The sequence below is a fragment of the Homarus americanus genome, unplaced genomic scaffold (assembly GCF_018991925.1).
Source record: "Homarus americanus isolate GMGI-L3 unplaced genomic scaffold, GMGI_Hamer_2.0 scaffold20465, whole genome shotgun sequence".
NCBI classification, from domain to species: Eukaryota; Metazoa; Arthropoda; class Malacostraca; order Decapoda; family Nephropidae; genus Homarus; species Homarus americanus.
In genome coordinates this window covers 2365284-2383256 of record NW_024756914.1, presented here as the reverse complement: position 1 = coordinate 2383256, position 17973 = coordinate 2365284, and the positions used below count along the sequence as shown (strand labels likewise).

At 40.0% G+C, this 17973-nt stretch overlaps 1 protein-coding gene across 2 annotated transcripts in view; it reads right to left on the bottom strand.

Moving 5' to 3' along the window:
- The window catches only part of LOC121857215 (neprilysin-1-like), a 77505-nt gene that overhangs the window by 8000 nt on the left and 51532 nt on the right, over positions 1 to 17973 (bottom strand). For both annotated transcript variants that reach the window (XM_042353165.1, XM_042353166.1), the window contains exons 3-15: positions 12822 to 13049; positions 11363 to 11446; positions 8833 to 9053; positions 8313 to 8498; positions 3968 to 4090; positions 3115 to 3251; positions 2817 to 2913; positions 2118 to 2252; positions 1833 to 1931; positions 1424 to 1501; positions 1213 to 1316; positions 760 to 821; positions 563 to 614 (exon numbers count right to left, since the gene is read on the bottom strand). In XM_042353165.1, the coding sequence (XP_042209099.1) occupies positions 563 to 614; positions 760 to 821; positions 1213 to 1316; positions 1424 to 1501; positions 1833 to 1931; positions 2118 to 2252; positions 2817 to 2913; positions 3115 to 3251; positions 3968 to 4090; positions 8313 to 8498; positions 8833 to 9053; positions 11363 to 11446; positions 12822 to 13049 (1606 nt within the window). The remainder of the gene's footprint in view (positions 1 to 562; positions 615 to 759; positions 822 to 1212; positions 1317 to 1423; positions 1502 to 1832; positions 1932 to 2117; positions 2253 to 2816; positions 2914 to 3114; positions 3252 to 3967; positions 4091 to 8312; positions 8499 to 8832; positions 9054 to 11362; positions 11447 to 12821; positions 13050 to 17973) is intronic.

Sequence of the window (17973 nt, the reverse complement as noted above, 5' to 3'; positions counted from 1 at the left end):
CCTCATTCCTTATCTCCCATACATAAATACGACGGACCACTTCCATAAAATACTGTAATGGATAAGGACCTTCTTAAAGATATAAATCCCCTCTGAATATTTCTATGTCCCACTGTGTTGATTATATGGCACTTCTTCCTAAAGGTATACTTCAGTTTGTTGATACCTGAGTGTGAACTTTTTGGAACATTCTTTATTTAGATATTAGAGATGACTGGTGTATTCTAATAAGGGAAGTCTTACTCAAGATTTCTGTAGGTCTCTGAAGGTTAATAGAATTTAGCCAAGGATGGCATGCTTATGGACTGTGCTCAGGTGTAGATCAAATAGCTCCTAATACTCTAAGGCCCCCAGCTTATCCATTATGACCGGGTCCATTGGTTAGGTTAAGTTAGGGTAGAGTAGGTTATGTAAGATTAGGTTAAAGTAGGGTAGGGTAGGGTAGGGTCTAACAGGACTAGCCCCATTAGATCAGTCACCCATGAGCCTTGCTTGGGATTTAATGAGTCCTCTGAGGAAAAACTTAATATATAGTACAAAAGACCTCAGAATATAATCTTACATGGGATATCCCGGGTTGTAGAAAGGCTCTCGTAAGATACCAAGTGGTAAGACTGTTGGCAAAGGAGAAATATTTGTTTAAGTTTTAATTTTCAGGTTAATGTGAGATCAAGACTAACCCTACATATAATGAATGATAAACATGAGACTAAAAAAGAAACTAAGAGTGATAGAGTAAAAGAAGAAAACATATCCTACTGATTTCGTTGGCTGCAGGGTTGTGGAAGGCATTGACCACCAAGGGCTGTATCAACCAGTCTCTGCAGAGAAACAGTATACATATCAGTGGGATGAAATTCTCCGCAGGTGTGAACATGGTAATGGATGAGTCTTTGAGTGTTTAAATCATTATCTATCCAAGGTCTGAGAATGTCTATATATAGAGATTGAATATTGTGCAAATTTTTACTCTGTGTGAAGGAGAATCTAGTATGCTGTGGGTTTCATTGAAAATTTAAGAGGGTTGAAGACTTTAATATCATAATACTCATAGAAGTTAGGGAATCATATTTATGCTGTGGTTTATCAAGTTTACTATATAAAAATCTCTTAGTGTTACTTGTGCTGGACTAAATATAGTGTCACACAAAATCACAAACACTCAAAAGCCAATGAGTTTTACTGGCCATGAAGGTGGGCGAGGAAGAGTACCTCTTCTTGTCGACTGGTCGGGAAAGCTTCTGTAGTTCCTTCCACACCTCGTGCTTCTTCATCCTCAAGATGTTGTTCAGGAAGTGGTCCTCGAGAATCTCCAGCTGAAGGTAAGTCGGCCTTGTTAGAGTTCATCCCACAGGAAAATATATAATATTCTTAACATCTAGTTGAGTACAGTACCATGATAATAAAGAGGTGTTGTACGTACCCCCTCAAACTCAGCATCCAGGAGCTCTGTTGATTCAATGTACTCTGGGTAGCCGATCTTCTTTCCCATTATATCTAGCTGAAACACACAGTCCCACAAAGGTTAGAAATGACAGGAATTCAACTAAAAACTCCCTGTAAATATTATGCTACATATGTTTCACTTTGACTAAACCCAAATTATTTTATACCCAAGACCACAGCTTCCCACAGGACAGGACATTATACTTCAAATATCTTCTATATAAAAGGTATTTTCACGAAACTTTGTATAAATTCAGACAACCGAGAAACCCAAATGAAGTGACTGAGTCTGTACAGTTAACTTATCTTTATATCACCAGTATATATATAAAGTTAAAACAAATCCCGATAGTAAGCAGGTAAATCCAACATGGTATCAAACTCACCTTGTCATTGCACACCTGTTTCATCTCCTGCTCCAGCCAATCCTGTCGATCAATCACGATGTGGAAGGCTGCGCGGACCTCCTCTACCAGGTTATCAATCTGTGGGAAGACATTTGAGAGTAGAGGGATATTCACGCATACTTACTCTCCTCCTTAACCTACACATATATCCACAGTGACACGGAAATACAGTATTAGAGGCTCCAAGATGCCGATCACCTCACACATACAAAAATCTCGTAGTACTACAAGTGACTTTTACAGTTTGAAGAGAGATCATATAACCTTCTCAGAGATGCGGTGGTCATAGTGCTGCTCAACATACATCCTGGCTAGAGCGGCACCGAAGCCTTCATTGACGACGGCGGCACATTCCTTCCAGCGACTCAGATACGTCCGGTCCTCGAATGGGTCCGGTACCTGAGGGGAACAAGTATTGCTCAGGAATAGAACACAGAAGGACCTGGATTATGCTTGTGGATCATGTATTCATTCAATAGACACATTTGGTAGGTGATAATGTACATCAGGGGAATCATCATTGATCTTGATTCTTGACACCATAACAGGACGGAGGGAAGGACTTGCTACAGTAAAATAAAATAACATAACACCTTAGAATCAAGGGCATACTTTTGTATTTATCAACCATATTACCTATACCTGAATCACTGTTTATATATCACGTGACAATAACCATCCCACGTTGACTATAAGGTGACCATACTGTATCTCTATATTACTGATTTCCCGAGTTACGTATCCTTAACAACTGACTGTTTCTGATCTGTGTTTATATAGATACGTTACATTTACATTACTGTCCACTGTATCTAACCATGATGTTTCAATAATGTTTTCTGTTTTAGTTTTCCCATTCCTGGTCATTAACCCCATTCCTTCAACAGTTACAGCCTACACATGATATTTTATCCACAAACATATAACCCATTGACTTATTCTTCAAAGGTCAGTGTGTCATACCTCACTCCTGAACTGTTGCCAGAGCTGCTGGAAGTAGTTGCTGATATAGGGCATGTAGCGGAGCACGAACCTCCACAACAAGTAGTTCACGATCACCCTGGAGGGAGTAAGCATCAAAGATCTGCATTTATTTACTCATTTACCTGACTACCTATCTTGTCTTCATATTTAACTCTTCCACCTCATTATCAATTAAATGGTTCACTAACTATCAGATAACCTATATACAGTATTTGTATATGGAAATGATATATATTTTCCAAACAATATCTATGGGACATGACAGAGGTGAGATTACCTCTTGGGTGTGTTAGAGAGCAGCTTCACCAGGTCAGGAACATAAGCATTGCAGTGGAGAGTGATAATTAGTGACTCCACATCCAGTTCCAGGTCATACTCCTCCAAGGTGTATCTCAGCATGCGACTCCACGCGATCTGAAAGACGGAAAATGTGTGAAGAAGAGAAGTTAAGCAAGAGGAAGGGTGAGTAAGAGGGATCAAGGGAAGTGGTATGGTCTCTCAACAAGGAAATCAAATCAACCTGAAAGGAGAAAAATGAGAGAGAAGGAGAGGGAGCAAGGTGACTGAGGACGTAACAGTAATGGAGTATTGATCAAGAGTACAGCGTGCAATAATAGAATAATATGATTCAAAAGCTTTTCCATCAACAGTAAAACTAGTGCTAGCTTTACCACACCTAATCTTACCACTATAACCTAACATGACACACTAGGAGTCACCACAGCCAAATGACCAAGAATTTGACAATTTATGCTGATCTTAAAAACTCGAGGTGACCAGGAACTAACATCACTAACTTTTCTCCTCAAATTCATACAAAAATCTCAGAAATATGCCAGAAATCCAGACCTATAGAGAAGCACCTCAAGCCTGAACCACCTAAAGCTCACCAGTAACTATCAACACTTACAAAACCATCCAGAACCTATCAGGATCTCCCAGCACCATCTGGAACCTGTAATAATCAAAGCAGAAACCAATGGGAACTTCTCCTAAAATCCTGTGAAATATACTGTGGTACCTAAATCCCACTAAAATCCTCCATAACTCCCCCAGACACCATAAATCTTCCCAAACTCACCCAAACCAACAGAGACCTTTCAAAATTACCTGGACCCTCCAATACCCACCTCAGGAACCAACTGCTCTAGCTGTGACACGGTCATCCTGCCAGATGCCTCTTCCTCCTCCACCATTGAGTCTGTCATGTTGCCACCCTCGGCCCCGTTCCCACATGACCGACTGTCTGAGATCTGCAAGAGAGTTGAGATGTGGGGATTAAAAAACCTTACACCTGCTGTAACTACTTAGAAGTAGGGGAAAGGAGCATGACAGCATATGACATTACTGTACCAGTCAAATCCCAGCTAATGGTGTTTTGCTTATTTTTCTGTTAGATTAAGTTAGCCTGGTTCATGTTATGCGCCATCACGAATGCTTTTAGCTCCCTCTGCCTCTGCTAACAGCGTGGATATAAAAATATTACACTCTAGGGGTGACATTCATTTTTTCTTCATTGCTACACCAGATTTAATATTATTATATTCTTTATTCTTCAAAACTTTACTTTACAATACTTTAGTGAAGAAAAGTTGTTTTAATCTTTCTTAGGTACAGTAGTTGCAGAGGAAGTAGCAAAAATGTATTCTAATTTTCCACTGATAGATGGGGCCAAGTTATTTCCAAGCCAGAGTAAAGTGTATGTTTACTGTACATCAACTGCCAACATACAACTGCTTTATACCCCCAGTAAATTAACTAAATTACCTGCTATATATAGTATAACAAGTCATCAACATACTGTCTGATATATAATAAGCAGGAACAGCACTAACAATATGAATACATTACAGTTTTTCAGCAATGTTCTATAATTAGGTCAAATAAAATCTAAATGATGATTTGTTTTTGGTGAGATGGAGGGGCTTGTACTGTAGCTGCTGCCCAAACATAACTTAAGCTGCATTTATCAGTGACAATTAAATATTTGCATTACCTTTTATCCCTCCCACCTCAACATCACAAAAGATACAGTGACAAAAAAATACCATAAATTTTTCCTGGATTTACAGATTGAAAAAAAAAAATGTCAGTGAAGTTTCTAAAAATAAGATATTTAATAGCAGAACTAACCTTAATATTGCACCTGTACTATTTTATTGTTCTTACACATGGATACACGCTATTTGGCAGATATATTATACAGTATGCAAGTTTTCCCACACCAACCGTGAGATTAGCTCATATCCACCGCCCGGGGAAATACAATTTACATAATTTAGTTTTTCTGTGGTTTTCTTCTGACAAATTCTTAAACCCAAAACTCCTGCATAAACCCTGCGTAATGTGTTCTGTGGTTCAAGAAGAATTACCACGAACCGCCAACTTTCCCAACACTGCATAGGACATTAAAAACTATTTTAAACACTTAAGTCAATTTCAGTTTTAATCTATTTTTTTTTATTTGTTTATTAAATTTTTCATTCCACAGCACAATATTTTAATTCTTCCATTATATTTGAAGACTATAGCAAAATATATAAGTATTTTGAAATTTTCAGTTTAAATAGATTACGTTTTTCAGGATCTTATTATAATTATTCTTTAACAGTTACCAAGATATTGTTCATAATACTTTACGACATAAAACAAAAGAGGATCATGAACTACTCGTTCACCAATGGCAGCTGCGAGACGGTAACATTAAAACTGATTATTATCAAAGATGACATAAACTGATCAATCCTAACCTAACCGAACCTAACTTGACCTAGCCTGACTTGATAATCCTGGAATATCTTCTAGTCAAGTTAGATTTGATTAGATTAGATCAGTTTGGTTGGTTGGATTTAAGTGTTAGAAATAGTGTTTTGCTGAAGGAGGAAAAAAGAAGAAAAGTACCGTATATTTACATTCTTGAGGTGGATAAGGTTGTTACGAACCACGCCATCTATTGTCATGATCTACCTACCCAGCACCACGAGCAACGCCATCTAGGGACGAAACACGAGTATGACTCGTCTTAGTTACCACTCCAGGGTTTCCCTTCTCCATATCCTGGTTGTTGGTCACCTCCTACAAGTCTTCTTCGTCATCTCCAGTTTGATGAGAGTTCAGTTTACTCTGGGAAGTGACCACAGGATCACCTATCGTGGAAACCTACGGCACAGTGACTACCTACCGTCTTCTACAATACTCAGCCTTACTCGTCAGCCATCTCAGCTCCGCACTTAGGTATTTGTAATCTTATGTAACCTCCCACCTCCACCTTGCTTCAAATTATTTTATGTTGTATAAATATGTATATACTGTTAATGTTTAGGTTAAGTTTGGTTAAGGGTAAATTATAGAAAGCTGAATATTTTGTTAAGGAATTTATGGTACTTTATTATACACAACAAAAACTCGCATCCTTTGTCTACCCTTTTAGAGTCCGATTGTCTTTGTTTTTTTTATTGTTGTTGCCTGTTGGGATCTGGGTAGACTTTTAATTATATTCTAAATCCCCAACTCGTAACAAAGGCTATTACCCATTTCCTCACTAGGTTATGATTAGGTTTGGACCATTTCCCATCCACAATTTCCTGGAATGGTTTTACCCCATGACCCTCTTGACATAAACTAAAAACAGACGACGCTAAACGCTTCCTATGAATATTCTAAGATGCTATTTTTCCAACGTTCACACTTGTGCATTTTTGTTTCCTCTTCCGTTACATTTGCATTCTGTGTATACTTGAATATTAAAACAAACACGGCAGTCGGGAAAGTTCTCGTTAAAAAAAATTAAAAAATCCCGGAAATGAATTGACATCTAGCTCTTTATTCTTTACCATTAGATAATATATTTCTGTCTTATTCACTGTGTAGGCCTACCTGTACTTGGTAACCTCTGAATAAATTTAGATAAGTAATTAAATATATGTAAGTAATTAAATTCGACAAGTAATTACATATACTGTAGGTAAGAAATTCAATAAATGTAATTAAATATAGGTAAGTAATTACATATAGGCATGTAATTCAATACATATAATTATTAAAGAGGTAATTAAATATAAGTAATTAATCATAGGTAAATAATGACATACAGATTAGATATATAAATAGATAAAGTAATATAAAATATGAAAAAAGTTGCTGTTCTACATTAATTAATTAGCAACAGTTAAATAATGCATCAACTCTTTATAAAAATCATACAAGCTGATTTTTAATTCTGGTTTCGTCAGCTATGTTTACAAACAACACCAATTTAAAGGGGAGAGACAAGCGGCCTAAAAAAACTCCATTTGTGGTTTCTGACTACCATGGATATATTACACATGTTTTTCAATAATTTATAAAATCAATATTCAATAGAGAATCTTAAATCTTATAACATTATCAACAGACACACCCGGACATACACTGGAAATATATCATTCTGTGAGTGTATCATACCGCCACCTAACGTGCTACAAGTTAAAGCCCTGTATAGTCACTCAGGCTGGGTGCGTCAAACAACAAAGATTAAAAATTAAAGAGAAATCTAGGGGAGTAAAATGCGTAATCTCCTTCAATACTGATCCCACCAGTATATAGAAAAGCATTTCCATCGTTTTATGGTGAATTTCCATGCTAAGTTTTAATTATAAAGCGATTTTTTTGTCGGGAATTTAAAAACGGGGGAGCCACTTCAGCTGCTGTGTTGCATGTCCGGATGTTTATTCAGTAGTAAATATGCTTTTTGAGTCAGTACGCGTTTGTACAGAAATTGCACGCAGAATAAATTGAAAACTAGTCATTAAATCTTTTTTCAAAATATGTTTATTGGCTATATCGCTCCCCGTTTCCACATTAAATTCTATATTATAGTCACTGAATTTTAATAGGACGGCCATTGGAGCGTTACCATGGGAAACACAGGCACATTATCTTCTGATGGGCTGCTGGTTTACACTCTCCAAAAACTCCTTTCAACAGAACCTTCTCGACATCTTACCTTATTCCTTCTGATCATTCTCCCCCTCCCTCTCTTCTTCGCCTCCTCCTCTCTTTCAATTTCTCTTCCATTTTTCTCCTTTCTTCCTACCATTTTTCTCTTCTGTTTCCCTTTCTCCCTTCCTTCCAACTCTTCTTTCCTCCTTATTCCTTTCTTCTCACTTTCTTTCTCCTCCTCTCCCTCCCTTCCCACTCTCTCTCCAACCTCCCCTTCCTCTCCACTCCACTCCTCTTCCTTTCCTCTCCCTGTCTCCATTCTCATCACTCCTCAGGGCCATTTCCCTCTCTCGTTATCACTTCCACTCTTCCTCCTCCTCCTCCCTCTCTAACCTCTCACCCCTATGCCTCATTTCCGCTACTCTCACCTATACCTTTCAAGCCGCCCACCACTCTAACACCTCTACTTCACGCCCATTACTCTAACCTTATCTAACCTAAACCTAACCTAACTCCCCTCCTCTCTCTCTCTCTCTCTCTCTCTCTCTTACTCACCATGGCAAACTTGGTCTCGAAGGCTATCAACTCGTCGACGTGGGAGGTGTTGAGGGCGAGGCCTGATGACAGGTCGAGGGCCGTCTCCTCCATCAAGGCGCGGTAGGCGGACATATACCCGGCGTACTCCTCATTGGACGAGTTCAAGTAGTAATTCCTCGCCAGCGCCGGTGTCCCCTTGAAGAACTGTGAACACGGGGATAATGATGTGAAGAACAGGGAGTAAAAGTGAACACGGGGATAATGATGTGAAGAACAGGGAGGAAAAGTGAACACGGGGATAATGACGTGAAGAACAGGGAGGAAGGTTGAGCACGAGGACAATGACGTGAAGAACAGGGAGGAAAGTGAACACGGGGATAATGACGTGAAGAACAGGGAGGAAAAAACTGTGAACAGGTGAAAGAGGAGGAGAAGGTAATGGTAAGGTGGACTGAGAAAGCTTTTTGAGGAGTAAAGCTCTTACCATCACTACTCACCACCCGCCCAACCACCCACCCACCCACCCACCACCACCCACCTGCAGCGTGTACACACTGGAGTTCCTCTCGTCAGGAGTGATGTAAGACTCAAGGAAGGTGTGGACCTGGTAGAGTGTGAGCTGAGCCAACAGCCGCTCCAAGTTGTACTGACTCTCGTCCCAGCCGTCAGGAGACAACATCGGCCATTGCCCCAGCTGCTCCGCCGTCAGGAGGTTGAAGATAGGCGAGTCTGCCATGTCCTTCTCGTGCACGGTAAAGCCTGAAGGAGGAAGATGACGTGTTAGGTAGGTGGAGTGAGGTGTTTGGAGGTGAGTAACTCGCCCCCATACTTACTCGTCTTCTCTATGTCGCTGTTATGTATCGTCCACAAGTAATACTGTATATAGTACACGTAACCCCACACTATAACCCTTCACTATAGAGAGCCAGTTAGATACGTTTTCATAACTACACGTTAAGGGAAAAAACAATAACTTACGAAAGCTTTTGAGAATCCATCACTGTATCGTAACTTAGAAAAGACTTATGTTGATTAAGTCCCCGTTTCTACAGCTAGGATAAAATATTGACGCATAAACACTTAGATAATCAGGTTTGAGTGAGTGTTTACGTTCGTGAATCAACTTAAAGAATCCGGATTCAATATGGCCTCTCTCTTGCTGACGTGTTGTTGTCATGGTGATCAGAGACGCCTGAAGGAGGCTCTTTTTTTTCTTTTAATATAATTGAAGACCGAATATCATGTGTTTCTATCTTGTTTATGTAGTAGGAGTAGTAGTAGTAATAGTAGTAATAGTAGTAGTAGTAGTATCAGTCACTCAGTAATCCAATCAACTCAGGCATTCTTGGAGCTACTTGACTCTCTCAGACACACACACACACACACGGTATGGTTCACTCAGCCGGGGTCTACTATACCCATGTTTCTTACTCTGATTAATTTTGATGGGGTGTGTGAGAGAGGTGGAGGTAGTGGTGTGTGTAATCGGTCTTCCAGGCGTTTAATGGAGCCTTGAAGCGTCCAAATCAGGCTTGAGGGTGTTGGGAGTTGAGGGTTAGGGTTCGGGGGAGGTGAGGTGGTGGGTGGGTGTGTGGGGAGGTGGGAGGTAGAGGGTGGGTTTGAGGTGTAAGGGATCTAATTACTTTCTTGGAGACTTATTAAGAGTTAAGAAGGCAACACCTGTAATCGCACTTGTGGGTTCTTTATTGACATCTCAGGGGAGCTAATCGGTTTACTGGAGGATTTAATCGGATCTTGAAAAAATCGAATCGTACTGAAGGAATTTAATCGACTGGCGGGGGGAGGGGATTAAGCAGATCTCACGGATATCAAAGTTACCGATTTATGAGTTTAATCGGATAAACTACGGTGTTTAATCGGATTATACGGTATGATATATCTGAACCAAAGGATTTAATCGGAACTACAGTATCTAATAAACTATATCGGATTAACTATTTAATCATTTATTCATTCATTTCTGTTTTCATTTCATTTACATCTACTAAAGACTAACCAAACCTAACCTAACCTAACCTAACCTAACCTAACCAAACCTAACCTAACCTAACCTAACCTAACCAACCTAAAAAATAGGACACAAAATAAACTAGAAATTATAAAATAAAAGTAAATAAAGCGAGAAGACATGAGGATAAACAAAAGCAGATTAGCAACTGCAATCAGCCAAGAAATTACAAAGAAATTAAAAGGTCGACTTCTCCTCATTATTGCCGAAATCATTGCAAATTACACACACACACACACACACACACACACACACACACACACACACCATCAGCCTCCCGTCGTCTCCAGACATATAGAGCTTGTCCACTCACCTTTCATCTGCTCTCTCTCTCTCTCTCTCTCTCTCTCTCTCTCTCTCTCTCTCTTCCTGTGTCTTCCTGATGCTAGAGGAACGGCTCCACTCTTCCTGGTGGGGGGCGGGGGGGAGGGGAAGGAGGAAGCGGAGGATTTATTGCAAGTAATGTGGAAGGACGATGGGTGAAATAGGAGAGAGAGAGAGAGAGAGAGAGAGAGAGAGAGAGAGAGAGAGCAGCTAATAACCTCATTAGCCAGAGTATCCCTCATTAAGCTGCAGGTAATTACTTTTTATCACACTAATGAATGACACACCTGGGACGGACATGTTCACGTGTTACTTTCTCTGTCTGTCTGTCTTTCTATCTGTCTATCTATCTGTCTATCTATCTGTCTGTCTGTCACTGATGTCTGCTATTCTGTCTCTTTTGCTTGTTTTTCTGTTTCTCTGTCTGTCTGTCAAGTGAGTCTTTTTCTATCTCGCCCCGTCTGTCATTCTGTCTGTCTGTCCCTGATAACTTAACAGGTGTTACTTAAGTACTAAACAGGTGTTACTTTAATACATTCAACAGGTGTATCGATTACTTAACAGGTGTTACTTAAGTACTAAACAGGTGTTACTTTAATACATTCACAAGGTGTATCGATTACTTAACAGGTGTTACTTAAGTACTAAACAGGTGTTACTTTAATACATTCAACAGGTGTATCGATTACTTAACAGGTGTTACTTAAGTACTTACTCGTGTTCATACAGGAATGGTAGAGTCTCTTGGCTTTACCGAAGGCATCTGTGTCGTTGTCCCCGTGAGGCAAATCCAGCATTTCTGTGAGAGGTGGGACACAAGTGGAGAGGGGGGGCAGGATTAGTAAAGTATATTGAAGTAGTAGATTTTATAAGTAATTTAAGTTTAGTGTGGCGAATCCAGCGGGTTTTTTTGGGGATTTAAGTTTGTAAGTTATGAAGTTAAGTTAGCTGTGGCAAATTCAGCAGGTCTCAAGAGGTGGAGGGGGAGGAATGTAAGTCACTTGAAAGTTTTGAAAGTGAGTTGTTTTTATTATTATTATTATTATTATTATTATTATTATTATTAGTAGTAGTAGTAGTAGTAGTAGTATAAGGCCATTACGTATCATTACATCATTACTGTTATCACCACACCCGAAGAAGCAGCATTAAGAGACAGCCTCCACACACACACAGTTAGCAAGGCTCCCAAACCTTTACTCTGCTAATGCGTATAAGTTCATTAGTAGCTAAGGTGCCGTTCTGTGGTCGGAAGCAGATACTTATTTGGCTCATAAAGTGCCAAGTAAACACTTATTGCCTTCCTCAGTAACACTTAAATGGGTTTTATGGCATCAGCTGACTCGTGTTCCCCCCACCTGGTGCTCCTCCGCCTGGTGTTCCCCGCCTTGTGTTCCCCCGCCTGGTGCTCCCCCGCCTTGTGTTCCCCCGCCTGGTGCTCCCCCGTGCCTGGTGCTCCTCCGCTTGTGTTCCCCCGCCTGTGCTCCCGCCTGGTGCTCCCCCCGGTGTTCACCCCGCCTGGTGTTCCCCCGCCTGGTGCTCCCCGCTTGGTGTTCCCCCGCCTGATGCTCCCCCGCCTCGTATTACCCCGCCTTAAGGTCGAGTCTTGCCCTCGGGGTCTTGATTGCTTCTAGACTTTAATGCAGTTGTAAATTGATAGAGTTATAGCTGGAACTCTGCCGTTTTCTGTAGTACATGTTTACATATATCGTAGTGGTTTGGTTTGTTGTCGTTGGTGTTTGATATCTTCTTACACACACACACACACACACACACACGAGAGAGAGAGTGCCATTTATTTTCGTGTCGTTTATTCCATTTTCTTGACACCCCAAAGAGTAACAAGATCAAGAAAACCGCTTTAATCACGCAGTTTTACTCAATTAACACGACACTAGTTAAGCTGTTGTCAACCCTTTCGGAGTTAAGACAAAAAATATTACCAGGATTTTCGCGTTTAAAAAAAAATCTCTTGAGGATTTATTTAAAAGTCTGGTTATGAGTTTTGAAGAAATTTTGGAACTGAGTTAAAGTCGGGTTGAACTCTCAGGGGAAATTTGAGAAGAGAGAGAGACAGAGAGAGAGAGAGAGAGAGCACCTATTTCATAACCTCCATTTACACAAGGCGATATTCATGTCCCCCCTCCACAGGAACACGTAGACCCATGACTCACTTTTAATAATAACGAGGACATCTTCCTGCATCTCCTGCATGGCTGAGCGGTAGAGGGCATCGTCAGGTACAACGTTCTCGTGCAGGTAATTCCCGCAGGCGAATTGGTAGAAGTCACTGCAGGGGGAAACTGTCCGGTCCATGCGATCCAGCAGGCGGGAAGCAGCCCTTAAGCACTCCGGGGTCGTGCATACTTCCGGCCGGGGCACTGGAACTTCCTGGAACTTGTCTGGAATAAGGAAGGTCAGTATCAGTAGAGGTAATAAAGGTGGAACTTTCTGAAACTTATCTGGAATGGTGAAGTAATAAAGCTGGAACTTCCTGGAACTTGCCTGGAATGAATAAGGTCTGTGTCAATAGAAGTAATAAAGCTGGAACTTCCTGGAATGAAGAAGATGAATCATGATTAAGGATCTTGTGGGACTCTTGATGAATCTGGAGTTTCCTGGAACTTCTCTGGAAGAAAAAAGTCAATATTACTGAATGTTTGGAGGGTCCCGGAAAACTAAAACATTCTGAGGTCGGGGGTGGAAGAGAGTTAATGAAATCTTATGAACCTGGAACATTCAGGAATAAGTCTGGAAAGAAGAAGGTAGTGAGTAATGACGACAAATACATCCATCACAAAACTGGAAAAATAAAAATTATTTTCAATAACAAAGTTATCACCTGATAATAAACTCCAGATTATTTCACCTAATAATTAACTCCAGATTATTAAATTATTTCACCTGATAATTAAACACCTTGACTCCTACCACCTACTACCGTGCACTAAGACCTCACCTGTGCCACTAAGATACCTGTCGTAATCACCTCGTACAGCGTAACCATTACCTGTGCCGGGATACCTTCATACGCTGATCCAATTACCTGTGTTGAACTGATTGTTATTGTTTGTTGAGGAGGCTGGAGGTGTCTCAGGTTAATGCTGATGTGTGTGTGTGTGTGTGTGTGTGTGTTTAATTGTATGTATGTTCGCGCTTTTTTTGCTATGTTCTATTAATTTATGTGTTTGTTCATTATTATTGTTATTGTTTTTATTATTATTATTATTATTATTATTATTATTATTATTATTATTATTTATCTCTTGTCTATTTACCTTTTTAAAGTAAAACACATTCCGTCAAGAGAACATATAAATAGGAATTAAAATATATATACAAGTCAATAAATAACACACACACACACACACACACACACACACTGGTCCGTAAAAATTTGGTTGACTATAACTACAGTGATGACACCAGTAAGCTTGTAACATTATTTCAACGAGAGGCTGAGTGGTGTAATTGGTGTCCATAAAGCAGTTAAAGAATGAATTGGGGGTGGGAGAGGGCAGGAGGAAGGAGGAAGGGGGAAAGGGGGTGAAAGAAGGTATTATCCCACTCCCTCTGTGTGTATGAGAGAGGGATCAAGAGAGGAGGCGATTGTGTTTTGTTTTTGTGTCTGTATAAAGTTGTGTGATATGATTAAGTTTATATATGAGTGTAAATATAGCAGTTAGAGATAAGATAAACGTACATAATATATTGTGTAGAGTAAAGTAGAGTAGAGTAGAGTAGAGTAGAGTAGAGTAAAGAGTGTTTAATAGTAGAGACTGAAAGAGGCAGAGGTAGTGAAACGTGGGTAGCAAACACCGTAGACTTTCTCACCCGGCCCGCCGCGGTGTGTTGATACCCTACAGTCTGTCGCGTTTCTCTGTCTTGTTGCGTTAAAATATTATATTACAGAGAACTTTCTATACACCGAACTTCTCTGTATGTATAATCCGTTATGCGTGGGTATGATAATTAACGGACACTCTATATAACGAACTTTTATCAGTATATATAGTTCGTTAGATGGGCGTTTCACATCTATATAACGAGCTTTACTCAATATATAAGCCGTTATATATATCGTGGACTGGGATTAGCGAATCTTCAAGAGAGAGGTCATATTGGAATTTAATATACTAATCATTATGAATCATACGATGAGGATTAGCGAATCATACAGAGGAAAGTAGAGGATGGACCATAAATAAACAGCATAGTTGTTTAATTATAATAGGTCGGGATTTTAATAAACTCTTAATCTCACAGGGATGGAAATTGGACAAACAGGCAACGTTTCCATTATTTTTTCCTCATTAATTTTAATTGGGGGAAAATTATGATTATCCTCAACCAGTGAAAAAAAACAGAGACAGACAGAGAGACAGACAGATACATACACACACATACAGACATACAAACACAGAGAGGTAGACACACACACACACACACACACACACACACACACACACATATTTATGTGTTTTTTTAATATATGTTTAATGAGGTATTTATGTTTTTTATCGTTAATATTCATGACTTTTAGAGTACGAAGAGAAACATTTGTTACGGAGCTTTGATGTTTAATGTACTGTTGTTGATTAGTTTTAGATACAGGTGACTTTAACCAAGTTTTTTTAATGCTGTTTATAGTTACCTTTGAGTTTTATTATGTTACTCTATGTTATTGTTGACTACTACTACTACTACTACTACTACTACTATTTTCTATCTATCTATCTATCTATCTATCTATCTATCTATCTATATATCCATCAACACCACCACTACCAACATCATTACCACCTCCACCACTACTACCAACACTACCACCATCACCACCCTCACCACCACTACCACTGCCACCACTAGCAACAAAGGCAAGACCAAGTCTGCTTTAACACATAATAATTCCTGCACTGTCATATCTCTGTGATGCATAACACTCGTACATACATACATACATACATACATACATACATACATGCATACATACATACATACATACGCACACACACGCGCCAGAGTCTTATGTTCAGTAAATAAATAGATGCAAATTGGACTTTATATTCCCGGGAGTAATACAGTGTGATACAGAGATAAGGCCTCTCTCTCTCTCTCTCTCTCTCTCTCTCTCTCTCTCTCTCTCTCTACATAATCCTTTTAATACTATCAGTCTCTGAATAAATTAACAACCAGATTATCTCAAGGGATTAAACTACCTCAGATTACGTCACACGGTAGTTTGTTTTAACCCCCCACCCCCCACCCCCACCCCCTCATAAACTATATAATTTTTGGGTACGATGTTTTAACCCTCAGGTGATTAATTTATTATTTTTATTTATTTATTTATTTACTCATTTATATATTATTTTTTATACATTTTTATTTATTAATTTATTCATTTATTTATTCATTTATATTTATTTTTATTTATTTATTATTTATATATTTATTTTTTACCCCAGGATGATGTAAGTGAGTAATTGGTGTTGGGTTAAGCTTCTGTATCGTAGTCTGTTCATCCTGGGGTAAAATGAAGACAGGTCGAAAGTCTTCATGGGAAGAATTAATTGGTTGATGGGATTTTAAATGTTTATTCTTCTTAGGTGCGTGTATCTATATACATGTATGTATGTATGTATGTATGTATGTATGTATGCACCACCACCACCACCACCACAACCACCACCACCACCACAACCACCACCACCACCACTATCACCACCACCACCACCACCACCACCACAACCACCACTATCACCACCACCACCACCACCACCACACCACCACCACCACCACCACAATCACCACCACACCACACCACCACCACCACACCACCACCACCACCACACACCACCACCACCACCCTCACCCACCACCCACCACCACCACACCACTATCACCACCACCACCACCACCACTAGGGCGGCTACACCATACATAATGTTGACCTCGCTCATATCCCTTGATTTAGAGGTTCTGTGAGCCCACTTTCCCTTGCCCTCACCCCCATCCCTCACACCACCCCCCTCTTGGCTTGTGATGGTACGCTGCCTCCCTCACTTCTTTCAGTCTCTTTCTTTGTGGTTCCTCCTTCCGTCCTTCTTTCCTTACACCAATTCTTTCTTCCTTTTCTCTTCGAAGTTTGTTATTCATTTTAATTGATTGTGATGTTTTGTAGAGGATTTATTTATTTATTTATGTGCTGTATTTATTTATTTATCAGTGATTTTTTCAAAAACTTTTTTGGGTAATATATATATATATATATATATATATATATATATATATATATATATATATATATATATATATATATATATATATATGTATATATATATATTTTTTTATTCCTTTTTATGGAAAGATTATACAGATATTTATTTTTTATTTTTATACATTTTGTTGTTGTGTTATATTAAGGTGACATAATAATCTGTGTGTGTGTGTGCCTCTCTCTCTCTCTCTCTCTCTCTCTCTCTCTCTCTCTCGGTACTGGACGTGAGAGTAGTGTGCAGGAGGAGAGACGGACCTCTAACAAACACCTTTTATCGTCGACGACCCACACGGCTGTTGCTGTGTTCACTACCTGTTGTGCTCACTACCTGTTGTGTTCACTACCTGTCGTGCTCACTACCTGTTGTGTTCACTACCTGTTGTGCTCACTACCTGTTGTGCTCATTACCTGGTGTGTTCACTACCTGTTGGCTGCTCCACTACCTGTTATTCCTGCCTGTTGTTCACTGCCTGTTGTGTCACTACCTGTTGTGCTCACTGCCTGTTGTGCTCACTACCTGTTGTGCTCACTACCTGTTGTGCTCACTGCCTGTTGTGCTCACTACCTGTTGTGCTCACTACCTGTTGTGTTCACTACCCGTTGTGTTTTCTCTACTGATCAGGCTTCGTCGCCGTTTCATCGGACGAGTATTGTTTGTCCGATCGAGCGATGGCCGGATATAGTCGAGCAGTCGTGAGTAACCGCTGCTGTAGTTTAATTCGTGTTTCATACCCGCTTCTCTCAGCATATCTTGTACAATGCGAAACGCCTTCGCATCCGATTGGGTCCCCATAAAGGACCTGAAGGCGTCGAACAAGTCCTCTGAGTGAACGTCGATGTGCTCGGAGGCGTAATACAAAAAGGCCAGACAGTAATTCAGACAGGTGTTAACACCGACACCTTGCATCCGTCCCGTGTTGTAGGTGATCTTGCCCCCGAATGATCGTTGGACCGCGTCCATAACGTGACTTGGGGGAAGACTCCCGCAACTGTTGAAATAAGTGAAGCCTCCGTCAAGGCCCTTCCAGAGAGCAACGGCGTGTGTA